Genomic DNA, 26,960 nt, shown 5'->3' with positions numbered 1-26,960 from the left:
GTTATATTTTGAGGTTATGATCTCGCGATATCTGTTTTGTTTATGTCTATTACATTGGATGTACTCTGAGGATCAAGAAAGAAACCCGTTGAATACAATATGACATTGTTTTTCGTGTAAAGATTTCGATATTGTGAGATGGTTCAGGTTGTTTGAAATGTGATATATCAAGCTGCACTAAGTGGACGATAAGCTCTTATCGCTCTTTCCTAGTGCCCGATAAGACCTATCGTAGCCGCACACAAGCGCATATCGCGTCTAAATTTCCTCAATTTGCACACAAGCTGTCGCAAGCTGTTGAACAACCATTCCAAAACAATCCTATCATTCAGCCATTATGACGAGTCTCAAACGATCTATGGGATCGGATCCCTACTCCTCCAATATATCGAGTAAAGTCTATGTACGATCTACCAAAAGTGGCAAAGTTCAGAAGATTGTTCGTGAATTATATCTTCGACAAGATATTCCCTGCTCATCCAAACTCTGCGACAGCTGCCTCAAGACTGCGCCACCAGATGCGAGTGGTGTTGGTAAGTTTGATCTCGATAATGTATATGATACATTTGCATGATAGAAGACTTACTTTGATGCAGTGCCACCATTCGTTCTATCGGAAACCCCTGCGGGAACAGCAGCATACCCTCAAGGGCATTACCTGGTACCCGATACCAATGCGTTATTGAACGCCCTCGACCTTTTTGAACAGGCATCGGCCTTCTACGATGTTATCATCTTACAAACTGTCCTTGAGGAACTACGAAATAGATCACTACCGCTTTACAATCGATTGATTGGGCTCACAAAGAGCGAGGATAAACGATTTCATGTTTTCTTTAATGATTTTCGTCTGGAGACTTATGTGGTTCGGGAGACTGGAGAAAGTATAAATGATAGAAATGATAGAGCGGTTCGACGCGCGGTCAAATGGTACGATGAACATATTACACAAGCAGTAAAAGCTTCGGGAGGACGTTCGAAAAAGATACCTGCTGTTGTAATGCTTAGTGATGATAAGGAGAATCTCAGAAAGGCAAAGCGTGATGGTATTCAAGCATGCTCTCTCCGGGAATATGTTAGTGGATTGGAGGATGCAGATCGATTACTGGATATGATCAGTGCAGCACAAGAAGACAAAGAAGCCCGAGATGCTAGAACTTCTGGAAACCTATACCAGGAATATCATTCAGTATCAAAGATGATGACTGGTGTCAAGAACGGCACGTTACATCAGGGTATTTTTAATGTTTCACCATACAACTATTTGGAGGGGTCTGTAAACGTCCCCGCTTTCGACAAATCATTACTTGTTCTTGGCAGAGAGAATATAAATAGATCTGTTCAGGGTGATGTTGTTGTTATCGAAGTATTACCAAAAGACCAATGGAAAGAACCTTCTACAAAAATCATCGAGGAAGAAACCTTAAACAAGGATGAAAACGCCGATGCTGATGAGGGAGAAGCTGTTGTCACCGAGAAGGAAAGACGTGCGCTGCAAGAAGAAGTAAAGAAGACCCACAGCAAGGGTACGGAGAATCGTCCTCAGCCAACTGCTAGAGTAGTTGGTGTCGTAAAGCGTAATTGGAGACAATATGTCGGTCATGTGGACGAATCATCTGTTAGTCAGTCGGTAAAACAAGGTCGCAAGCAACAAACTGTTTTCCTCATTCCCATGGACAAGAGGATACCCAAAATTCGTGTTAGAACGCGACAAGCGGGTGAGATATTAGGAAAGCGGGTTTTAGTCACCATCGACTCGTGGGATAGAGATTCGAGATATCCTGTTGGTCATTTTGTTCGTTCTCTCGGCGAACTGGAAACAAAAGGTGCCGAGACAGAGGCTTTACTTTTGGAATACGACGTACAATATAGACCATTCCCGAAAACAGTCTTAGACTGTTTACCTGCAGAAGGTCATGATTGGATTGTACCTCCAAGTGTGGATGATCCTGGATGGAAAAACAGACGCGACCTTCGAGGTCTTAACATTTGCAGCATTGATCCAATAGGTTGTCAGGATATTGATGACGCATTGCATGCGAGACCTTTGCCCAATGGCAATTACGAAGTGGGTGTGCATATTGCAGATGTCTCACATTTCGTCAAGCCAAATAATGCAATGGATGTAGAAGCGAGTATACGAGGGACCACCGTTTATTTAGTAGATAAGCGAATTGACATGTTACCGATGTTACTTGGGACGGATTTGTGTTCTCTTAAGCCTTATGTCGAGAGATATGCATTTTCTTGTTTATGGGAAATCACACCGGATGCCGAAATTGTTAATTCAGAGTACACAAAATCTGTCATTAAATCACGAGAAGCATTTAGTTACGAAGATGCTCAGAAGCGTGTTGATGATGCGTCGGCTCAAGATGAACTTACTACCAACATCCGTACTCTTCTTATGTTGTCTAAGAAATTCAAGCAGAAGCGTATGGATGCTGGAGCTTTGAGTCTCTCGTCACCAGAAGTTAAAGTGGAGATGGAATCTGAGACCTCGGATCCAATCGATATCAAACAGAAAAAGCATCTTGACACTATGTCATTGGTCGAAGAATTTATGCTTCTCGCCAACACTAGTGTAGCAGCAAAGATTTATTCTGCATTTCCTCAAACGGCCATGCTTCGTCGTCACGCAGCCCCTCCCAAGACAAATTTTGAAGAACTTGCCAATCAACTCAAGGTCAAGCGTGGCCTTGAACTTAAGGTTGGCTCATCAAGAGAACTTGCTGACACCCTGGATGGATGCGTTGACCCCGCCGAACCTTTCTTCAATACCCTCGTCCGTATTATGGCAACTCGTTGCATGATGTCTGCAGAATATTTCTGTTCGGGCACACAAGCATACCCTGAGTTCCGCCATTATGGTCTTGCATCCGAGATCTATACTCACTTTACATCTCCCATTCGTCGTTATGCAGACCTTGTCGCTCATCGTCAACTAGCTGCAGCAATCGATTATGAGCCTCTTGCTGCTAGTGTCCGCAGTAAGGGAAAACTCGAAGGTGTTTGCAAGAACATTAACGTTCGTCATCGTAATGCTCAACAAGCTGGTCGTGCTTCCATCGAATACTACGTTGGTCAAGCACTCAAGGGTCGTATTGTTGAGGAAGAAGGTTTCGTCATGAAGGTTTTCAGTAATGGATTTGTTGTCTTCGTACCAAGATTTGGTATCGAATCACTTATTCGTCTGAGAGATTTGGCAGAGCCAGAACCAGAGGGTGATTTTGATGCGGAGAATTATGTTTTGCAAACGAAGGGAAGTAGAGAGGTTAGAATAGAGTTGTTTGGAAAGGTGACGGTGAGGATTAGTGATGTTAAGGAGGAGAGTACGGGGAAGAGAAAGATTAAGGCGGAGTTGGTGGAAGTGATTGAGGGGAAGAAATAAATTTGTGAATGGATGGAGAGATTTTGGGGGTAATTGAATGAGGGGGTTATTGAAATGAGTTGAGGACAGGTATATCATGGTCAGATACGTGTATGATTGAGTAGAGATATCAATTTGAAGAAATTTTTTACGCTGAGGATTCGGAGAATTGTGTGTTGTTGATGATGGGAATGGAATCATGGTAGCTGAGACATGTTCTCCATTGCTAGGCATTTAATACCTAAAGTTCAATCGATAATTCATCTTTCATTGCACTTGAATAATCCATCCTCGTTATGACTGTTGGTATATGATGTCTATCCTCATGCATCAATATTCCAATCGAGTTGAGATATCTACGGGGTGGTAGATTGGTATTGCATTGATGGATTCACAAGTCGAGTTTTTGCAGTGTCCTGTTAGTTCGTATGCTGAATCGCTGGGGTGCGAATCGATTGGCTTGATTCGTGGTGAAGTTATTTACTTTAGTGTAGGTCTGAGTGTGAATCAGTGTGAATTTTTCTATGTGTCTCTGTGAACGTAGGATTTTTATGTAGGTGGATAGGTAGGTGGATAGTTTGTTTGGAGATTGGAAGACTGGGGGAGGGGTGAGGGGGGAGGGGGCAGAGCTTTTGGGGTGTATGTGTATGTGTGTATGTATGATTGTTGAGTATTTGTCGTGACTTTTAACAGAGTCTGGGTTGGTGAGTTTCTGATTGTGGGTGTGTGGATGTTGAATGTGGAAAAGATGGGTTGGATGGGGACATGGGGTAGATGGGGTAGGTTGGGCGGATTTGGAGGGATGGGAAGTTGTGGGTTTTGTGTTTATGGTGATGTGGTGAGTTGGTGAGTGAGTTGGTTGTGGTTGGAGTTGTGCTTTGGCTAGAGTATCTGTGTTGAAAAGTGCGGTAGTTTGCTGAGACGGTGTGAGAAGTGAGGAAGCTATTAGGGGGGACAATCTACCAAGAAACATCGACTAAAATAATTACGCTGCTGTCAGTGTACACTGCGTGACCTCGGCAGTGAACCGAATGTCTGGGTCGATTTTTATCTTAACGACCGGCTATATGCTAAGACTCCTGTTATTGACTCTTTCATTATGGTCTACTCTCGTTTGCGGCTTCTTGTATGCCCCGCTTTATTCACTTATTACATGGGTCATCAATAGGGGCGACATAGCGGGTTAAGTTGGTATACTGTAATTGCTTGCGCCGCAAAGCGGCATACAATGCCAACACGCACAACAACAACAGTTATTTCCTGCCCGTAATTAAATCAGTAGAACTATTTCTTTCTCTCACCGAATATCCTCAGAATAACAAACACTTGATCCTTACTTCTTCTTTACTTCCTTTCCAATCCGCGTTCCCCGTACAAAAATGGCATCCTTTGATATCAACACAACTGGCGACGATGTGCTCAAGCACTTCTCCCAGTACGCCGAGGGCAAAACATGTTTGTTTATTCTCTTGAGATCATTTGAATTCCTTACAAATCCAGCTAATGAACATAACTAGTTGTCATAACCGGTCCAAGTGAAAATGGCATCGGCGCCGAGTCTGCAATCACTCTCGCATCTGCAAAGCCCCAGAAAATCATTCTTGTCGGTCGAACTGAAAGTAAAGTCATTTCAGTAATTGAAGCTATCAAAAAGAACAACCCAGACATTGAAGTCTCCTTTGTTGAAATCGATCTTCTCAACAACAAGAGCGTTCGACAAGCAGCAGAGAAGATAAAGTCCTTAACAGATAAGATTGATGTTCTTATTAACAATGCCGGTGTGATGGCTGTAAAACACTATGCTACATCTGTCGATGGGGTTGAAAGCCAATTTGCGACTAATTATCTTGGTCATTTTCTTCTTACCAATCTGCTCGTTAAGGAGATAGTCGCTGCGGCTAATATGGGGAGGGGGGCTAGAATAGTCCAGGTTGGTAGTTTGGGATACCAGCTCGGAGAAAGGAATTACGGCATTGATATGCCATCCTGGTGGTACGTCAATTTCAACACTGTATTTGTGCTTTACTAACAAGATGTTCAAGTAACCCTGGAAAGCCAGTTATTGGTGAATTCAAGTGTGGACAATGAATCGTTCGCTGATGCGTACGTTTTGGCGATTAAACGCAATGATGGTATATTTTCTCGCATCTATTGATTTATGCAGGTGGTAGAAAGGCTGACTATACATCAGGAAATCCTCTTCCCCCACAAAACATGGTGACTTTGAAACAAGCAGCGGGAGTAGTGCTCTTTACTGCTTTGAACCCATCTTTGACAAGTATGTAGATCAGGGATCCCTATTCTGAAAGTGTACGTCTACTGACTTTGAATTTCACAGAGGCTGCACCAGCATTCATCGTTGAAAATGAAATTTACACAGAGACGAAGGAGTATGCGCTCAATGAGGAGACAGCCGAGGGTTTGTGGAAGCTCAGCGAGAAGCTTGTTGGAGAGACATTTGTTTACTGAACTGGAGGGCCAGATGATGAGATTTGGATAACGAATTGCTTGGTGGCCTGAGAGGAAAGTTTTAGGATAAATCTGTCAGGTTCATAAATGAAATGAACTGAATTATGAACTATTACAACTTAAGAATTTTACAACCCTTGTGCTTGTCAAGAAAAGTTTTGACATACTGTACGAAGGGAGATTGCACCGTCTTGGCTTGACTCGGCTCTACTACTTTTTGCTTCTTTTTCTCAGGACGTCTGATATTTAGAATATTGACTTAACTCTAGAAACATCACGTTTCTAGAAGCTAGTCTTCCAAACCCGTTCTTAGGTGTGCTATTCTATCTCATCACAGCCTGAGTTAATACGCACACCAGAAAGGAGCTATGAATCGCCTGGCCCCAATCTACCAATCTGAAATAACACTTACTCCATCTATACTACGCTAGGATTTATTCGAATAAAAACTTTCTTCTCAAGTTTTAATGATCATACCATGTAATCTGTGTTTTGATATAACTGGAATCTGATAGGTTATATCATTGAAAGGTAGACCTCTCATCTCAGTTGAAATCTGGAAGTATTGATGTATTTTCGTAAGTCTATAAAATACCAAGCTGGTGTGATTTTCCCGTTCACTTTCCGATTTATCTTGAACAATGAGGTTATCTTGAACCGTGTGACTATCTTGAGCACTCGTAACCTCTCAAGTAATGAGACATTCTTGAAAAATAAAACTTGTTGAGATAATGAAATTATCTCAAACAATGAACCTATCTTGAATAGCAAGATTATTCTAAATGATAAATCCATCTCATATAAGGAAACTTTTTGAAACAATAGAACTACTTTGAATGATGAAATTATCTTACACAATAGAACTATTCTTAACTAATAGATTTGTCTTCGCATGTTCACCTTTCAATCCAAATTTGTTCATTCTGCTCTGATTTTGTTTTAAACATCATAATTTGATCATCGAACTACAATGATCTGATATTTACAATCCAGATAAATAGAGGCCTCTTCGAGTAATCCTTCATTCGTCTTATTACAAGTAGTTCCTCTTTCTTGCGCTTGTATTGAGAAGACTAACTCTTCATAAAAGACTGAGGACTCATTAAGCCAATTCAACTTGATTCAGCTGGTCTGAGGTTAACTTTTAAGGAATTTCTAAGTCTAGATAGCCAAATTCGATTGACAAGCGAGGTCAATATCAAAACTCGAGAGCTGAACGTCTAGTGCTACTATGAATAGAATCAAGACGTTAACATATGAATTGGTTTCTCTCCGGGATTAAATTTATTCTAGGCACCACTAGCTACAGATTGACAAAAGATTAAACTTGAAAATAGGAGATCCAAATGTATGTAAAGCAGGTTTCTCCAGGTCGAAGAACAACTTTTATGTAGGCTCAAGGTCTTATTATTTAAGCGCTATTGACAGCATTCTTGTAGTCATAGTAAATAATGGTTATAAAGTTTACTACGGCCATACTACAACATGATTGTAATGATATACGAGCATCCACGTCACTGAAGATCTAATCTCATAGTCGTAGGAACGCTAGCAGCGGAATTTTCCTATGACAGTTTCTCAACTTTCTTTCGAATCGGCAAAGAGTTGGAAAACAGTGAAGCTAAACATCTCCTATCCTGAGTGGCTATCTAAAGCTCGAGAACTCTCGCCTTAGCCCCAAAGATTCACGATGAAGATAAAAGAAGGTGTAATTTGAGATTAGCTACACGCGCTGTCAGCGCGGATGAAGTGCTAGGTAGGAGGAATGATATCGTTGAAGAGCGATAACGCAAGTGATCAAACGATGCTTTGGTTTGGAATGTGAGAACAAGAGTAAGTAAGAGCCAAAGGTTGTGGTGTACGTCGATTCTCAGTACACTGCGTGGACCCTCACGTTAAAAAAGAGGGGCAAAACTGGAAGTCTAAAGTTAACAACAAGTTTGATTATGTAGGCATCACTGGCCATTGTTTGTCAAGCCTGGATATGTCATGTACCTCACTTGAGCATTTGATTGAACACAATCCTGTCAAAAGACAACATGCGTTCAATATACATTGTACTGCAAGGAATCATTTCTATGATCAAGTCAAATGTACTAATATAGTAACGACCTCCCTCGCTTACCCCGCAAAACTCAATTACTCGCTACCAAAAATAGGTACAGCACTTCAAATACTTGTAGATATCCAAAATAAATTGCAAAAAAGTCAATTATATTGTTTCTGGAGCGGCAGAGGATCGAACTCTGGACTTCATCGATCTTTGGTTTACCTAACCCCCCGCAGGGGGCATGGTAATGCAAACGAGGCACTCTACCACTGAGTTACGGCCCCTATTCTAAGTGATGCAAGGCTCTATTTTCCTAAGTATATAATCGGCACGTAGAGACAAGCGACGCACAGAGCCCCAGTGAGCCAAATTCCGCACATTCCGTGCCGAAAATTAACCGGCACTGGCATCATTTAATATTATATTGATATGTCAGATTCCAAACTCATCTCAACAATAACCACCACATTGACAATATCATAATGATAATCAGGCATAGATTGACCATTTTACTCTGCATCGCAGTACTTGGACTTTTCAGTGTTGCGAATGCGAGTACTGGAGATCGATTGCCTGAATTTAAACAATGTGTTGAGGTATGAATGTCCTTGGAGCTTGCATTTGTTTTGTTTACTTTTTGTTAAATACTAATTAACACTTAGGTCTGTCAACGAGAGAATTGCGACAATCAAGTTGGAGGCGGTACAAAAATTCGTATGTCAAATATTCCTTCCTTTAATTCCTACTCTGGTTCGTACATAGAAAATAACAAGATGATACAGCACTCCTCCATCGACTTCTCTTCTGGACTTGCCCAGCCGAATGTGATTATACCTGTCAGCATATAATTACCGACTCGCGCGTTAAATCCTCACAGCCCATTGTTCAATTCCATGGGAAATGGCCGTTCTATCGTTTCCTCGGCATGCAAGAGCCTTTCTCCGTCCTCTTTTCACTCTTCAACTTCATGGCCCATCATAACGGACTTGCAAGAGTAACTGCACAGATTCCCGAAGATTATAGTATGCGAAAATACTATGTCATGCTATCATATGCAGGAATGATGAGTTGGGTGGCCAGTATGGTATTCCACACAAGGGATTTTGCTTTCACAGAACAAATGGATTATTTTGCGGCAGGAGGAAGTGTCTTGTACGGCATGTACTATACTCCGATTCGAATCTTCCGTATGGATCGTGGTGGAAAACGCACAAAGTCTATATTACGTGCCTGGACTCTCCTATGCATACTCTGCTATATTGCACATGTTGTTTATTTGAAGTGGTGGGATTGGGATTATACTTACAACATGGCTGCAAATGTTGTAGTTGGAGTAATACAAAATTCTCTATGGAGTTGGTTCTCATTCGAAAAATACAGGAAGAGTAAGAGAGCATGGGCAGCATGGCCAGGGTTAGTAGTTGCGTGGATTTTTATGGCAATGAGTTTGGAGTTGGTGGATTTCCCACCTTGGTTAGGATGTTTGGATGCACATAGTTTGTGGCATTTGGGGACGGTGGCTCCAACTATGATTTTCTATAGGTATGTTTCCCATGGTTTCTTTATAACCGTGATTTGGTGCGGTCAGTGAGAAATGCTAATTTAGGTATAGTTTCTTGATCAAGGATGCCCAAGACGATATAGCTGGACAAAGATTAAAGGCTTAGACTATACATGAAGTGAGGTGGGCAATCATGGAATGGCTGGGAGGGGTTTGAGAAAGAGGCTTAATGTCAAAATAATAGTACTGGAACATATCTGAGATCTTTTCCCTACAGACGCGGGAGCTAAGATGGCGCTAGAAGCCGAGGAAGAGTCGTCGGTGAGTCGTCACCCGTGTGGCGGTGAGGTTATGATAGTAACATCGCGAATCTTCAAATCTCCGTACTGTTCTGCATGAAAGACATCCTGAATCATGCTAGGCTGTTCGCAAAGGGTAGCATAGACTTGGGTTCATTCGGATGCCAAAATGTGAATGTTCAGAGCGGTATTTCAAAATGATCGCCCCAAGTTAGGTGGAACAATAGGGGTTCAACGTTGAAGATTGAGTTGAAGATCGAAACTCGATGTCTCAGGCTGAACGGCAAAACGGAATCTTAACGTTCAAGACTGGATGGAACAATGAAGGAAGGGTGAATGTTCAAAATGTGTTGGGCAATCAAGGCTTGATCCCTTGAGATCTGATCCCCAACTTTCCGTCGCGCATCCAAAAAACTAGATACACTCCCAACATCTACATCGAAGTTGTGATTTTACATACACAACAGAGATGTCTAGAAGGTCTCATTTCGTCAGTGATATCGAGTTCAGTTCAGACGAGATATAACTTTCCAGAGTGAGCCTGGCAGAAAGTGGCGGAGATCACAAGTAGAAAGCTTCATGTGAAGAGGTCAAGCCAATTCCGTCCAATACAGTAGGAAGGATAATGTAATCGATACCTTTCCGCCCCTGATTATTCAAGCAAAGCATCAAGATAACAAAAAATCACAATCTCAATAATACTTCAAAGTTCACGCACGTATTCATATAGTAAAGAGTATGTTGTAAATGAGTCTTCTATTTCAGCGAAGCACTATACAAACATCACATAGACGGGGAGACAAGATAAGCAGACAGACAGACAGACAGACAGAAAGTAAAGAGCCCTTTCCCCATCAATCCATCCACGCCTATGCGTCCATCCATATCCAATCATCCCTTCCCAAGAAGTCCACGCCGTTCCTGCCTTCCCAGAAACGCCATCACATCCCCAAGACCAGATAAAAGGATAAAACAATGATTTTCCTTTGTAAAGGTAAATTCCTCTGCTGAGACTCAACGAAAAGACTTTGCCAAAATGTATCCTGCTTTTGGGGGTATATCTTCCTTCCCTAATCCTTCCCTCCTTCCCCCATTCCATTCCATTTGACCCCACCTCTTCAAATCCACATTCCTTCTCCTGCCTCTCCCCCTATATATCATGAGCATTAACAGAAACGACACGATACCCATGTCCTCCAGAAATTATTAATTAAGTGAGTGGGATCGCATCACCTACCAGGTGAAACGATTGCAAATAGAAAATTCAAAAGACAAAAAATGCGAAGGTACAAAATGAAACGCTCGGATGCCAACACCCGTAGGTGATTGTTGCTAATATACAACGCCAGTTATTTTAAATCGAACTGGTCTACGATTTCTGGGATATCAATGCTTCGTCGAAGGAAGACGGGTGCCAATGGCAAATAAATCAAAACGCCGAAACAATTACACTGCTGAAAATTCTGGGAGCGCGGTTCTCATTCGTCAAACCTGAGAGCCCCACTGCAAACATGGACTTTTTTGACTCTTTATTTCTCCGAATAGTCAGCGGGAGTGACATTGGAGAATTGATATTGTTTCTGCTTCGTCGTCATGGTTGGAGAGCTGCCTACCAAGCCAATGTTCGAAAATTGTGCGAGTGCATCATGTGGAAAGGAGTATTCAGCAGATCCGCCATTCGACAATGTGTATAAAGGGCTGGCATTATTGTTGAACTGTGGAGAATCATGACCGTTGCCTAGAAGGGGACCTCCTTGATTGAAACTGCCAAAAGCAGGTGTTACTGGTTGGCTAGCATACGAAGGTTGAGGCATTGATAATTCGGCAGCGAAATGATCGTGGCTGGGTGTGTAGAGAGGTTCATCTGGAATATCGTAATTCCAATGCTGCTCTGTGTTGTTGTGCTCAATGTTATTTGGCCATCCGGATGTGTTTGTTTGTTGGAGTACTAATGAGGCTTGTGGTGTCTCTGGGGGCGTTTGGTCGGTGATCTGATTAGGGTCTATCAAAGTGGGAAGACCATCATGGCTGCTCGACAAATCGAACATGAAATTCAAATCATCTTCGTGAGACGATGAGTTTTCCCTTTTCAGTGTCATCTGTCTCTCTCTAGGCGACATTGGAGTTGGCGGTGCCAAGCTACTCGTGAGAGATGAGCCGGCTGTTAAGCTAGGTTGGTTGATCATGTGGTAATTTTGCTCCATGAAGGAACTAGCATTTTCGAATCCGTGTATGTTAATAGGTGACCTCTGCGCAGACTCTATTCCAGGCTTTTGAATACGACCAGTAAGAACATTTCCCCCAGCCGAGACAATCCTGCGCATGGGTGAAGGCAGAGGACTGGCAACTTGGCGACGGAACCCATCTACATTTGATACAGTGCGTGGTCCCATTGGTGGTCTACTTCTCATCGTATCAGTTCCCAAGGCGGCTGGTTTGACCTGGACCTTCTTCCGCCTGGCGACTATATCTGTTGGAGGACGTGGTGACTTGAACGATCTCGAGGAGGGCGGAGGGGATGAGAATTGAAGTGATGTTTCGTCGCTAGTGTCGTCTACAGATGGGATTTTTGCCGGTCTGTATGTGACAGCACCGGTGAAAGGTTGAGACGAAGCGGAAACTGTAGAGAGCGACCTTGTAGTGCTATCATCAGAGAATGTATTAAATGCTGTTGGTGTATGACCAGATTCGCCGGTGCCAAATGGCTCTAATTGCTCTGGTTCATCGAATATATTTTGATTGAATGCAGGCTGAAAATTGAAGGAACCGTCGTAATCAAAGGCATTGGCAGTTGGGAACGGAGCACGATCAAGATCAGAAGTCTCTCCCATACCTAGCATATTTGCGAGCTGAAGAGGATCGTTGTGATGTACGTTAAAGTTGCCTGAGAACTCTCCATTTTGATTGACAGGTTGAGCAGAAGCCATGGCACGCTGGAGAGACTGCATACTCGCGTTGGTGGGATCTGCATATTGGGGATTATAAGGTGCCGTGGCTGGTGGAGGACCGGATGTAGGAAATGACATCGAAGAGGATTGTTGTGGCACCATTGGATAGTCGATATTGTAATTGCTTTGAGGAAAGTCCGGAGATGAAGGCGCGGAGACTGAGTATCCCAATGCTTCCCGCGCTTGACCAGCCTCATATGCTTCCGTTTTCTTCTCTTGCTTGCGTTTGGCTCGACGATTCTGGAACCAGTTCTACTACGTATCAGTACCGAGACATAAAAACTGATTTGAGTTACTATTCTTACATTGATTCTTGACAACTCGACACCCATGGTATCAGCATAACCACGCTTAGTTTGAGTGGTTGGCTTTGGGTTCTTGTTGAATTCAAACTCCAAGATGTCAACTTCATCCTTTCCTAGACGAGGTTTCGTCTCATTGGTTTTTTGTCCAGTAGCCATGTTCATCATATTGGGTTGATGCTGCGGTATCGAATATCCGTATTGATGGTCGTTGTAGATCCCGCCTGATGTCATTTGAGAGATTAATTGGTCATGGCTAGGATGTTGCGAAAAGTGCTGAAAGGTGGGTTGAACGTAGTCCATTTTTAAGTTGGCTGTTGGTTTAAAAGCTAAACCCCCACGGCGTAGTTTTGTGGAAAATAGAAGAGGAATCACAAATTGAATCGTAAGGAAAATGCGAAAATGATATCGGAATCAAATAATGTTGACGATAAACCGAATTTCATGTATATATTAGCCGTACGATTTGGATATGTCGTTCAACGATCTCTTGAGTAAGTGTATATGTATATGTATGATGCGGTGGGTGGGATAAGAAACGACTGTAAGCCACTTCTACAGACAAATGAATGGAATCTGAATACGAAGTGATTCAAGCAGCGATAAAATTAGTATATATTGGAAGATGGAAATTGTCGAAGATAATTGAAGGAGTATCGCAACCGCTCGTTTCGATATCGGTTTCAGTAATTGAATGATGAGGGCGCGTATATATTATAGGTGTGTGGTAGAATGGATCGTAAGTTTACTACTTGCGGGCAGGCGAGGAATCCGGAATTTCGATATCGTGAATCAAGAAAGTTGATGCAAGGAACGAAAGTGGTCAGTCGTCTGTAATTATGGTTATGGTCAGTCAACTGGAACGAAGGAGAAAGGAAAATGTTGTTCGAAATGAAAAAAGATTGGAGAAGTTGGTGTGTGAAGGGGGAAAGAACTAACGGGGTGGTTAATTGTGACTAAGGCGACTTTAGCAGTTGGCTGCAGATCGGATCTGTGGCTGTATTTGGCTGGTACCTGGGCGTTCATGCCAAAAATTAATCGAACCTCTCTTTTATTCCTTTAACGCAGCGGATAAGATAATAATATACAATTGCGGAAAAGACAATGAATATATATATCACAATGCAGACAAGCAAGTGGAGTTTAATGGACGAGTGATTGTACGTGTGAGAGTGAGGGGCGGGAAGGGTGGAAGAAGGAGCAGCGCGCGCAATTCAAGGAAAGAAAGAGAGGTGTGGTAGTCGTTGATCTGAAGTAGGTGGTAGTAAAAGTAAGATATGGATTGAAGGGTGGGTATGGATATGGATGTGTAGGTAGGTAGGTGCTTTAGGTTGCTAGTGTACTACTACTATAGCTCAGATGTATGGATTGTAAATAAATTGTGGATTTCCTGATGTGGTGTGAGTGGGTATGGGATGTGTTGCTCACCACTTCAAGCTCACTGGGTACTGCTCGTCTTTTTTGGTGGTTGTTCGGTGGTGTATCTGTATGTACATACGGGGGGGTTTGTCTTGATGAGCGATCTATAATCTTGTTGGTACAGGAAGCTTACAAGCCTACAAGCCTACAAAAAGCCTGTGCTTTTTTCCTAAGAAAAACAACAGGGCACAATTGTGATCCCTCGCTGTTTTTGCAACACTTTGCTAACCTTGACCTGGAACTCCTTGACTTGACCTACATGACCACAATCACTGGTGTGGCTTGGCAAGGGTTTACTCCCCGGGACATTCTCTCCTACCTTCTTTTTTCTCTCTTGAGATATCTACTCTGTATCAATCCTTGGTTGGAATTCCTTGGGGGCATGAGATTCAGCGCGTGGTATGGACCCCTTCATCGCCTCGGTTAATAATTTGCCTTTGTAGGATAAGGGCAACATCCATATGGAATATTTGGTTTCTATTTTACTTTACTCTACTTTACTTTACATCTTGACTTCCTTGCTAATTCTACTATTTGACCCTCACTTTACCCTGAATCAACTTCATTCATATTGATTCATTCCTTGGATCATGAAAACGATTCCGAATAAATGATCATTGTGATGATGGTGGGCTCACTCTGAAGTTTCGTATTTACTTCACATATCAAATCGTCTACCTTCGTCATTTCTATAGGTATGAGATTGATTGTTTGACAGTAAGAACGAATCTATTCCATACTTATCCACAGTAGTTTTTGTCCTTTTCCAAAGTTTCCATAGCTTATCCATGTCATTCGGATACCCCCAACTGCACCGTGCGTGAAAAACAACATCAGATATGATCCATAGAGAGACCGAGAGCGAAGAAAAGCACTGTATTCGAAGCGAAACAAACACCTTTAATGATATCAACTGGGCTCTGATACAAAGTGGGTTGATTTTCAAGTAAACGAGTGTACTGTATTCCGGAAAGAATCAAAATTTAGGCTTCGGCAGTGGACTTTTACAAGTAACGTCGATTTCTAACTCGGAAGTGATTGAGTTTATCAGTCATAGAATGAACCCTACCTACTCTCCATTTATGGGGGTCTCCGTACCATTTTCAAATCTGTGTGATATCGTCGTAAGCATTTATTACTTGGATATTATTTCTTTAATTTTTGACCAGAACTTGTTGTTCCTTTTGTTCTGCGATCTCTTCCTTAGTGGCTAAGTCCACTCGCTTCTTTTGCTTCGCACCTGCAGAAAGCCGGGCGGATCACACCAACTCAGGTACGAGCAAGGTTCCTAGCTCTAGAAGCACTTAAGCACCTACCTTACTAGTCTTTTATGATCCTCAACTAGGCCATAGTCAGTAATCATTCGCACAGCAAGCAAAGCTTACCCACCCTCTTTTAGCATCCATGTTCTGGGTAACAGTGCAGCGCAATCAAGATACGTTCTAATTTCTCAGGATAAAGCTCTTCGCACCTAGAAGAAGCAATTCAGATGACCTTTTTCGCCCAATCTCGACCAAATGGGGGTTTAGAAGAACAGATCACACCTTTTGCCACTTCCAAAATTGTCAGTCAATTTCCTCCTTGAGCTTTTAACCTGGTCCAACAGGCTCGAAATAGCTTGACCCAGCATCTCGGAGAGTAGGCCGAGTTCCTAGAGCCGAATTCATGTACTAAGGAAAATAAGGATTTGTGAAGCCTTGAGAGGTACCCTTAATGATTGGTGGTCATTATCAGATGAGGGTTTCCCAGAAGTATTAAAAGTCCAACTCAATTTTATTTCCCCATTTCTTCCCCACGCCCAGTTACGACAATGATTAGAAAATCTATTCTTCTCGCTGGTAAAGAGATGAGATGAGATGGAAATCTGATCGTGATTAATTGGCGAGTATGATATCATGCCGTCAAAGTATTGTGCTGATCACCCGTCAGCTATCGTATTCGTTCATCCAATCTTTCTATCCAAGATCCCCAGAAATTGGTGCCAGCTTACCACTGCCAAAGGTGCTTCCGTAGCTAGAAGACGGTTCCTGAGCCTAACACATAGAAATAAAAGCAGCATGAAACTTGCTGTTTTGCACTGCCATCACGGAGCAGTCATAATTACCCTTGAAGATAGCATAAAAAATTACAAGGTTGCACAACGAGAGCTATTTTCGGTCTCCACTATGCTTGGTTGTGCATATGCAAGCCAACAGACAAAAAAGGTCTACCACACTGCTGAAATGTGCAGGCTCATAGGATAACTTGGAGAATTTGTGCTGTCTGAGCGTAGCATTCTGGGAATCTTCCTCTCTGAATTCTACCTATTATCACCTGAAAGGAAAAAAGGTTTGTTAACGAATCATAGTTCAAATTCTGGTTGAAATATGTTGTTGAAAGGCGATTTGCCAGGACAACTAGCATGTGCAGTAGTCTACCTGTAAGCTTTTGAACAACTGAACATAAAAGCCGTTTTATCAATTCCAATTCGTACGGGGAAGAGCGATACTCAGCGAACCACCACATTCAATCCAACCCCCCTCCTTCGCGGGACAGAAGCACGAACAATGAAAATATTTTTTATAACCCGAGCCCGGAGAAGATGACAAAATAACACGAATACATTTTTCTTTGCATCTCCCTGATAAGACACAACCAATGGGACGTTTTCCCAGAAAACTCTCTCTAATCACGCAAATCGCGAACTTAACTTGGATACTTCTACCCTTAATAAGATGTGCAATTAAGAAATCTTACGCTTCCGCTTCGCCGCATTTTCAACGGGAACTATTCTGAACATCCTCGAATGCCACGAGCATCCAGCGCCAGCGCCAGAGTCAGGGTGGTAGGGTGCCCACAGGAGCTCTAGAGTCCTGTACCTCTTCCTTTAAGGGGGCTACAGACTACAGTGGTTCCAGCCTCTTTGATTTCCAGGTGATCGTCATGTGGCTTTCTATGTGGGAGAAGCCGAAATTAGGATATACATCTACACTTACTTATTCGTTTTCATGATTAAAAAAACAATGCAAGATATGTAAAGAATTAAAATAAACTATAGTATAAATAACATAATACGTCAGAACGATACATGCGTATTTTGAAAATTCGATTGGAGGTATCGACACCTCGCACTTTTCCCAGGAATTTGCAATTCAGCTGGACCCCAAAAGTCGCGTAGAAAAGCCAGATTGGGAAATGGGGTAGCAAAGTTAATTGCCATGATCGTAACGTGGAGATATACCTCTGACCTTTGTTACCACACAGGTTTCCTTAGCGTTGATACTGTACGCTGTCTTTCTGTGATGGGCGCTTCTAGTCTTTCTTTCTTAGTATCGCTTGCCTTTTGCTTTTTCTACGTTGCGACCGACCTTTAGACGATGGAATCGGCATATTAGTATGCCATCAACCTTCGGACAATTTCAAGTAAGCATAACGCTTTCCCTTCGCATTGCAGTGCAGAGGCGGGTACGGAAGAGTACTTGTCTTTCAAAATAAAAGTTGGTTGGCGTCTGAGTCTGACTTGGGATATCAACGTTGCTGCCGCACGTAGGCTTGTTCTTTAATCTCCTTTGTTGCTCATTACTCGCTGGCTCTTTTCATCACGGTTCACACACAATCATTTTTTTCGACTGTCGGACTGATTCGGAGTTGGCCTCGTGCTGGCGCGCGCGATGGACTTTTTATGCAAGTAGGTGCGAAGATGAAAGCAATGTACAAGGGGTATTCATACGGTCGTGTCCCTAAATAAGGAATAGTGAAATCCCCAAGAGGGGGAAGCGAGTTTGCGAGGAGTTGTAACTTGTGACATCCGTTACTCTAATGAGTTTAATTGGTGTATGTACGACTAGGGTGTATAGAAGTAGAACTTCGGTCCGCTGTCTAGTCCGTAGTTGCCGTGATCTCTGAGTTTGGTATTCCATATGTACTACTTAGCAAAAAGATTTCACTTGTTTTATCTGGAGTTAAGTATTGCCGCTGGGCAAGAATACTTTGAAAGGTTCCTTTTCGAGGGTCATGTTCTTAAATGTCTCTAATGATGCTTGATCCTTGATTCCCGCAAATCCCTCGTCGAAAATCAATCTTGATGTATTCGATTTATCAGTCAACCCTGCAAGACGTAGATTGCAATCGTGGCAACGGGGATTATTGATTGCGAAAACAAAAGGAACTCTTTGGTATTGCTGTAGATTTTTATATGAGCGGCCTCTTGAACACGGCTCATAATGGGTCGATGGAGATATCCCCCAGCTGTCTATGGGTTCGTAAGTTTATTCTATGATTTGAATATGGGAAGATACGTCTTTGGGGTGCCTGATTGGGCAAAAAGAAATGCAAACCCAGGATTGAATCGACAGCATGTTCGCCGACCAAACCTCGTGGTTCAGGGGTTTCTTGAACTGGGGAAAGGAAGAAAGGATAATTCCGTTCTTCCGTAGCCTCTTAAGACATATTTTAATCCAAGGGACCAAGGGACCAAAAACGACCAACGCAGACGAGCATAACTGGTTTCAAAATTATGCTAAACGCTTTAACCCTTAAGTATCTGTCGTAGGCTCTAGACCTCTAGACCTAGACTTTTACAAGTAGGTTACAACAATCTTTTTGCAATACCATTATAACCGAAGGCGACGGCGATGGCAACGCAATATCTCTCTCATGGTCTTGTAATGAAATTAAAGTATTCTGAAGATTTCATCATTATCCTGTTGCGCGTCTGATCATCTTTAATCTCCCCAAAGTTAAGCGTGGAGGCCAAAGCGATGTAATAAGAATGGTGGTGGGGTCCATTTAATGATTAATCCCATGTACTTAGCTCCTTCTCCATAAATTGTACGAGATGCAAAACACAAGCCGAGGAAGTCATATAAATTATGAAGCTGGGAAAGGGCACAGAAAAAGCCTCGAAAGCCTTCACACAAAGGAGTCTGAGCGGCCACGTGGAAGGTCGGGGGCCATTATTGCCAGTGGAAAAATGCAGGGAGAAAGGGGGGAAGGAGTTGGGAGACCTTGTGTTGGGGGACATGCAGGTACAAGAGTCGTTCGTACCCAAATTAACAGGTAGGTAGGTGGTTATCATACGGTAATGCTACCTGCGCCTTTCCATATCGCCATCATAAGTATATGCGAACATATCATCTGTACCTATGTATCTGCAAAGGTATGGTGGTATTCAACCTATCAAAAGATCTTGATGACTATCGTCGCGCGTAACTTTTGTTTATCACCGAAATTTCGGGAGTTGATATTAGTCGAAGGAAATGGGTAGGACCCGATGGATGGAAAAATTGTTGCTAGAGCTGATTGGAAGCCGAGTCGTGGACATCAACACGAGCGGCACGGCTATACCAAATCTGTCCTTGGTTTCTAGGTGAGTTGTTGTGAGATTGATTACTGTATTTTAAACATGCTTCGTTCATGGTTGTCATCAAAATGTTCTGATTTGTTTAATGTTGACTGATACGGTCGGTCGGCCTCATTATTTTACCTTCAGTATCTGCAGGTCGCTCATTATGTTCGTACCTGCATTATGTTGTGTTCACAAGATTTTGATCTCCATTCCTCAATTCTGAGAAAGGAAAATGGAATAACATCTACCGAAAATACCGGACATACAGACCCATGAAGTTTCCATGGGTCTTTCATGCACATCAATCAATTTTCGCGATGAATTATGATGATTACTAGAGCACGATCTGGAAGATCATGATTAGCACAAGATCAACAGGGCCATTACGGTGAGCGCCCGGGATTGGGATTTACCTTCTAGGTTTTGATGGGCATGCTCGAGGGATGTTGCAACTTATCGGGCAAGCTATTCATGTTGATCTTTACCTCGAACTGCTTACCTGCATGATATCACTGTATTATTTACTGTTACGATACTTTCATTGTATGCTGAAGATACCAGCGAAAGGAAGAAGAGGAGCCACAGCCAAGTCATGGAACCAGCAGTCTCATCCTGCCGGCAACTCTGACCTACATTAGCGACGTCGCACAAAGTCCAAGAAATCCAGACACCCTAGTTTTCCTGATCCTCCCAAAGAGCGGTCCGTATCCTATGCATGTTCTGCTTCCTTCTCATCGTTCTCATTCTGATATCATCCTCTTTCTATTCTGCTGCCTACGATATAAATCATACTTTTCAAGGTTGCGTTTCCAAATATACATTATCACTTCGTTAGGTGAATAAACGATTCGTTCCTTTCTGCATAAAGTTGATGCAAACAAGGTATACTAGATTCCAAAAATGACAGGTCAGAAATCCCTTTAGATCCAGGTGATAGAGCCTCAGAAACTTCCAGGTACACGCTTAGTCCACAAGCCACAGGCAGTTGATGATTCACATCTAGGGATTGCTTAAGGCGGCCTTCTTGACCGATGATCGTGATTCAGACCATATTTCGAAATTAAACAAGAATGCATTTGAGGCTTGAAGATTGCTTACTATCCTTGTTATCCCGAATAATGGAGATGAAAATAGTCTCACATGACGAGCCCATTGCTTGAACGCTGTGAAAATCCTTCGGGCTGATACATATTCCAATCAGTCACACCTTGTTTGTTCCTTCCCCAGACAAATTATGATTCTTCAGCACTTACCGATACTTGTGATGGATGATCCCTATCACAATAAAGTGAGATCTTCAAATGATTGTCATCTGCGCGCCCAATATCAAAAACACGAAGCGGTATTCATATTCATGTTCCCGTCTGGAGAAGTATTCTCACTGCTGGGACTCAAGTTGGATTCTGATTCTGAATTTCATAATTGTTAGAGGTCATCGATCTTGGCTAGAAAAAACGGAGGCACTTCCGTTACCATTTTGATCCCTCTTCCGACTGAACAAATGGATACGGTAACCTGCATATTCTGTGCACCAGATACCTTCTCCAATTCAGTAATACAGCAGTACAAACCCGCGACCCAGTTCCGTAGCCCTGGAAATCTTCGCACCTGCTTCGATGTTATTGTTGCATAACGGCCTACCCTTTCCATTCCATCTTCCCACTTTCATTCGCAACTTCATTTCTTTTTGACATAAGTGTATGTTGGACGGAAAAAGTGTTGTGGAACCACGCTGCCCGTTCGCCCTTGATAATTCCTCGAAAACTTTCCCTTCTTTGCATGGCGATACGAGTCCAAGTGGTACACATGTATAAATTGATGCCGATGGAATGGTAAATGGGTACATGAGGCGTTTTCCAGTGGCCATTCTTTTGGTGTTGAGGGATCTTCTCTATGGACATCCGGTCATAATTTTCCTCTTACCGTGGGTGGGTACCGGTGTCTCATTATTGTTTCCGTGTCGCATGTTGTCGAAATATAACGAACGGTGTATCATTATATGCGGAGCTTACCGTGGCTTGCCGGGAATTCACAAAAGCCTATCATCCCATCTATTTTCCAGGTCATGGATATAATGTTCGGTCAGCAGCACATATTTGGTCGGAGATGAAATCCCAAGGGCATCTCAGGATCAGTGTATTTTCTTACTATTGAATTCTTCTCGTAGGCACTGATTCAATATCCCATGCGTTTCATTGAAATGCCAAGTTGTGAGCCCCTGGATCATTCGCCTACGCGCGAGTTGCGAGTGTAGGGATGGATACACACCTTACATTTGGAGGGCAAGGGAGAATTGATTTATCAGGATTAGTTGAAAGAATAGAAAATTTGGAGATGTTTCAAAAGCTGGACTCAGTAAAAGGTTGGTTTCTGGTGAGATGTGTGGTCATTGTCTGCATTTTTTCAACGAATAATCGTATCAGTGCTTAAATTATGTTGCTGGCAATCGTCATTCGTCATGAACAAAACACATGTGAAATGTCACCATATATTTCATCCTTACAACCACCTAAACTTTCTCATATCCGTACTCTTTCCCACTATTCCATGAGCATCAATATCGTCATCTCCCAAAGCACTGAACAGTAAGCTAACATCCGTTCTTAAGATATTATACTCAAGCTCTCATCGATAAGACCATACCTCCTCATGTACCTCTCTGTGGGTTCGTAATCATTGAAATACCTGCTCTCAGTTGTAATGTACTCATGAGATATATCAACACTCGAGCTCTAAAGTCAGGATAGTGATATATGTGGTGCTCAGTCTCGCCATCACAGTACTAGAAACACTCCAAATCCCACACTAAAATGTACATACGAAGGTTGAGTGAAATATCTTGCATGAAAATAGATCTTTTTACCTGATAACTTTATTCTTCACTGAAATAATGTATCATTTACTCTCGTACCTGCCGACCTTTGAACATATCCTTCCCAAAACATAGAGACGAGATATGTAAATATGGGAATGATAGCTACTGATATTCCAGCATCCTCTCTAGAGCACACCAAGTTAATTCACGATATAAAGAGATAGTGATTATGGGTCTGGAGTATGAAGAGATGAGACGGGTGCTATGTTGGTAATTGATCTCTGAATTATCGAACTATATACCTTGATTTATTTTCTGGGTTCAATACGGGCATGTGTGAATCGGATTAGTTTACTTATCATTGGGTATTTTTGTAGTTTCAACGAGTATATAGATTGTATTAAATAGGAAGAATTGATATATGAGACAAGTACTCTCAATGTTAGGAAGTGATATATCTGATTATTGTTCAATGTCGTGCAATGAATGTATACAGTGAAGGTCCAATGTCCACAACTGATCCAGTACATTACAGTTTTGATATCAGAACCAAAAGTCCTCTATCTTACCTAAAGTGGTGTTCTAGACACAGTCTACTCCACTCAATCCTTTCACCTTCCTCTCTAATACCCCTCTCTCCTACTCCAAACACTCCCCTCGACTAGATTCGGCTTTCGATATCCACTCCAAATAGTTGCATTGGGAACCAATTCAAACCCACCAATACTTGCTCCTTCACTATCCAAAGACCAGAGAGTTAATGCTACCGTGTTTGTGCCCTGATGATTAAGGATTCCTTCAGGAATCGGGAAGCGTGTTTGCGGGCCTAGGTTATTTACTATAGGTGGGGGTTAGGATGATGACACGAAAGGCGGGGGAAAGCGATGCGGAAGCGAAAAGTGGGAGGAGATGATAAATGGGAATGGAAACAGGGAAATGTCAGTAAGATGCATACCATATTTTCCAAATTGCCACCCATTGACGAAAAGCTGAGCTCTATGATTACCAGCCGTCCCCGTTCCATTAAAAATGAATCCAAGCGGTACATCCCACCCTTCTGGAATACTCAACTCAAACCTCGTAGTAAAGAACCCCACTCCAGCGTTGTCAATTCCGTCGCTGACGGGATTCCTTACTTCCCACGCATCACTTGGCGGATTTGGCAGATGGTATCCTTGTCTCTCTGCGAACATCGCTCCTTCATTTCGAGGCCCTCGTGTTTTATCGATGAACTGTTCTCCGCCTAAATTTCCAGTCATTTTCCAGGTAATGTCGGTTTGAGGATGTGAAGAGAGAGAGTAATCGAGTAAACCACGTGGAAATTTAATAGCGTCAGTTCCCGGGGCTTCTTCATCTTGACCCATGTGATCTATTAATACTGTGAAGACATAAAGACTTCCAGACTTCAGGGAAGGAAGTGAGAATGTTTGAGCATATGTTTGATTCCCACCACTGCCAACCCACGACCCTAAAGATGTAGAGTTGAGCCAGGCAGAATGAGCAAAACCGGCGCCACCCGTTGTGTTGATAAAAAATGTGGTTTCATTGCCGGTGGAGAGAAAATGACCGCGATAGATGAGGGAACCAGTGTGATAACCATAGTCGCTGGCGTACATTGACGTGGGAGTTGTGAGATTCAAGGTGTTGTTTGTAGTCATGTGGTCTAATGGTGTCCAGAGAGAATCATCGTAGTGATTTTGTAGTTCGGGGAGGGAATCAATGTAGTGCCATTGTTGGGTTGAGAAATTGGGAAGACTAATGGTTGGAGGAGAATATGACATGTGAGCTTGGAGATTTCCGTTCTTTGCCTTTCCGCTTTGGAGGAGCTTGCCATTGAGAAAAAGTGAATTCACTTCAGTAGGTGTGGAGATGACTTCAAGGTTAGTCGTCGCATTGATGTCCCCCGTAAGTTTAAGTTGTTTGCTTTCAATACTAGCTGTTCGTAAGAGGTAGCCACCATTGACGATAATGGATGATTTCGATGGAGATGTATGGTTACCGATTGGTGCCGGTGCTTCCAGCTCCAGAGACCAGTAATTATATGCTTCATTTCGCCACAATAGATAGACCCTTAACTTTCCGATTTGGACGACTCGTCTCTCTCGATTTATAGTCCATTGAAGTACCCAAGCCCCACCAAGTTTTTGAATATCAACCCCATGTCCTTCTATAACTTCAGGGACACCAAGAGAGATTGGAAAAGCAGCTTCGCTATTATCTCTATCTCCACCATAAAGAATCAAAACTCTTCCATCATTGCGATTCTTGGCCCATGAGAAAACCTCGGCTGACGAATATATCATGTTTATTCCTCCTATATCATAATCTGTGACGTGTATCTTAGAATCTCGACCATTCATGATCAATGAACCACCAAGCTGAGGTATTGTAATGTTACCATGAGATGTAGTAACTGTAAACCTATACAACGTTCTTGAGAGGGACGTAAAATCTGCATGCCGGACCACGTAAAAATTGGTTCTAGTACCATTTGTGCCTTTATTGATAGCGCCAAACAATGGAGTTACAGCAATTTCAGCCGGAACACCAAAAGTACCATTTTCGCCATGTCCAGCCTTGGCTGTCAAGTAAGCAGCAGACGCTTTCAGGAAGTTTGCTTCCAGTTTCATTTCACTATACTTTTCCCGCCAGACCTGACGATCTTCGGTAATTGATGCTCCGTAATCATAGGAGGTGTATCCCCCATGGTACCCAAGATTTCCCCAGTTGGTACCACCGTATATCTTTCAAAACTTGGTCAATCAAAGTGGAGAGCTCAATAAGAAGCTGTGGATCTTACCATGTAGACATTGAATATTGCAACCCCAAAGCTGTAAGTATTCTTGAATTGCACCTTGATCGCATCATTGTTGGTGAGAGTTGCGCATCGGTCTTCTCCAACGCCGCCCCTGAATTATATATTAGCGGTCAATAGGTAGAGTTCGTTTGCAGAACCTACCATCCATCTCCACCTCCACCCTGGAATTCACCGATTGTAAAAGGTGTTGATGGACTATAATTCGCATGGCTGAGCTCCCAAGTTTTCGGAAATCTGTAAGTTGGCCAGATATATGGATCGCCACAATCATAACGCATAGGATAAGCATCAATTCCATAAAGATCTACCTCTCCTAGCCCACTGCCTGGTGCAAAATTCCCAATATTCAAATTATCATTCACAACAAAAGGAACCACAACACCCGCATCCAGGAGCTGTTGCTCCACAAATGCCATATAATCTTTATTCATTTGACTTGGAAAGTTAGTAACACCAGGCCATGACGCGAATTCATTCTCAGGCTGGACCATGATAACCGGGCCGCCATTTGTGATTTGTGCTTTAGCTAGAATTTTGCCAATCGTGGTAGCATAGTTTTGAGTGGAATCAAGATAATCCTGATCAGTTGATCTTATGACTCCTTTGATTCTCAGTACCCAACCTGGTATTCCTCCAGCTGCTGTTTCTGCATTGATGTATGGACCAGGACGAGCAATCAGGTAAATTCCGGCTTGCGTGGCAGCAGCGAAAAACTTATCAAGGCTGAACACACCATCTGTTATTACTTGCCCAGGGTTGCCTTCAAGTAATCCCCAGTATGTATAGAACGATACACCAGTGAAGCCCATGGCTTTGATTTTTTCAAAAACATCGAGCCATAATCCTGGAGATGGAATACGGAATGGGTGGACTTCACCAGAATATATCATAATACGTTCACCACGAACGAGAATTGAGTGTTCATCCCAAGACACCTATAAGCATATTATGTTAAAAGTCTTACTTTGGAATTTGCACTGCAAATTACTGACCAAGTCTTGTAGAACTTCTCTTTTGTGCACCTTGATACGAGCATTTTGAATGCTTCCGATTTTTAAAGCAGATATACCTTGTATCCACCACACAGAAATAAGAAATAAATTGAAGTATATCAACATAATGAAATATTGATGGTGTGTACTTCAAATAACCACGTAACAAATATACAAACAATGAAACGTTCCCACAAAGTAGCACCATTGTATCCTTATACTTGTCTCATTGAGTTTGCATTACTTGTTCATTGAAGACGTAATTCCGCAGAATTCCCCAATACATGACGGGTGAATTTTTTCCAGCTATGGAGGGGCAGAGTGTAGAGTGGGACGGATGTATAGCCTGAATGCATACTCCGCACCGGTAATGGCATTCACGTATGATCTGCGAACTTTATGAAGTATAACGATGGATATATCCTTCCGCCCCAGCAATAGAGACAGGGATAACTTAAATGAAGATAAGTGGTTTGCATATATATGGTGATAGTTGTAAGTATTTTCAAAATGTGGTGTTGCAAAATCTAATCATGAAGTTGCGAATGGGGAGGAAGTCTGTTCGTAGGAGAAAAATCAGGCCGGAATTGACCACTGGTAAAGCCCTTTAGCAATCCCATTGTTCCATTCCAATTCAGATAATTAGACATT

The 26,960-nt window shown here is 42.4% G+C and overlaps 5 protein-coding genes across 5 annotated transcripts; 3 read left to right on the top strand and 2 right to left on the bottom strand.

Annotated features, from left to right (window-relative positions):
• Window positions 1-337: 337 nt before the first annotated feature.
• EAE97_002343 (uncharacterized protein) lies at window positions 338-3,391 on the top strand (the record flags this gene model as incomplete). The annotated part of the gene is made up of 2 exons (XM_038872854.1): window positions 338-533; window positions 597-3,391. The coding sequence occupies 2 exons, from the start codon at window positions 338-340 to the stop codon at window positions 3,389-3,391; spliced, it is 2,991 nt and encodes a 996-aa protein (XP_038736060.1).
• A 1,260-nt stretch (window positions 3,392-4,651) lies between these two features.
• EAE97_002342 (uncharacterized protein) lies at window positions 4,652-5,959 on the top strand. The gene is made up of 5 exons (XM_038872853.1): window positions 4,652-4,825; window positions 4,888-5,381; window positions 5,430-5,502; window positions 5,535-5,648; window positions 5,709-5,959. Exons 1-5 carry the CDS (start codon window positions 4,750-4,752, stop codon window positions 5,837-5,839), a joined length of 888 nt encoding a protein of 295 aa, XP_038736059.1. The 5' UTR covers window positions 4,652-4,749; the 3' UTR covers window positions 5,840-5,959.
• Window positions 5,960-8,371: 2,412 nt separating this feature from the next.
• Window positions 8,372-10,443, top strand: EAE97_002341 (uncharacterized protein; the record flags this gene model as incomplete). The annotated part of the gene is made up of 4 exons (XM_038872852.1): window positions 8,372-8,485; window positions 8,552-8,603; window positions 8,672-9,431; window positions 9,502-10,443. The coding sequence occupies 4 exons, from the start codon at window positions 8,372-8,374 to the stop codon at window positions 9,554-9,556; spliced, it is 981 nt and encodes a 326-aa protein (XP_038736058.1). The 3' UTR covers window positions 9,557-10,443.
• Window positions 10,444-11,218: 775 nt separating this feature from the next.
• On the bottom strand, window positions 11,219-13,242 carry EAE97_002340 (uncharacterized protein; the record flags this gene model as incomplete). The annotated part of the gene is made up of 2 exons (XM_038872851.1): window positions 11,219-12,889; window positions 12,943-13,242. The coding sequence occupies 2 exons, from the start codon at window positions 13,240-13,242 to the stop codon at window positions 11,219-11,221; spliced, it is 1,971 nt and encodes a 656-aa protein (XP_038736057.1).
• A 9,727-nt stretch (window positions 13,243-22,969) lies between these two features.
• On the bottom strand, window positions 22,970-26,435 carry EAE97_002339 (uncharacterized protein; the record flags this gene model as incomplete). Its single annotated transcript, XM_038872850.1, has 5 exons — window positions 22,970-23,337; window positions 23,455-25,243; window positions 25,300-25,408; window positions 25,459-26,252; window positions 26,310-26,435. The coding sequence occupies 5 exons, from the start codon at window positions 26,433-26,435 to the stop codon at window positions 23,123-23,125; spliced, it is 3,033 nt and encodes a 1,010-aa protein (XP_038736056.1). The 3' UTR covers window positions 22,970-23,122.
• Between the last annotated feature and the right edge of the window lie 525 nt (window positions 26,436-26,960).

This window comes from Botrytis byssoidea, assembly GCF_014898295.1.
Source record: "Botrytis byssoidea strain MUCL 94 chromosome Unknown BBYS_004, whole genome shotgun sequence".
NCBI lineage: Eukaryota > Fungi > Ascomycota > Leotiomycetes > Helotiales > Sclerotiniaceae > Botrytis > Botrytis byssoidea.
The sequence above is the reverse complement of the archived record's forward strand: the minus strand, read 5'-3'. Positions and strand labels throughout refer to the sequence as shown.

What these genes read in the sequence shown, in the direction of transcription:
- EAE97_002342 (XM_038872853.1), top strand. Translation starts at nt 4,750, where the DNA reads ATGGCATCCTTTGATATCAACACAACTGGCGACGATGTGCTCAAGCAC. An exon ending in GGTACGTCAATTTCAACACT is followed by an intron (nt 5,382 to 5,429) that starts GTATTTGTGCTT and finishes CTGGAAAGCCAG; the next exon opens with TTATTGGTGAATTCAAGTGT. An exon ending in TTTGAACCCATCTTTGACAA is followed by an intron (nt 5,649 to 5,708) that starts GTATGTAGATCA and finishes TGAATTTCACAG; the next exon opens with AGGCTGCACCAGCATTCATC.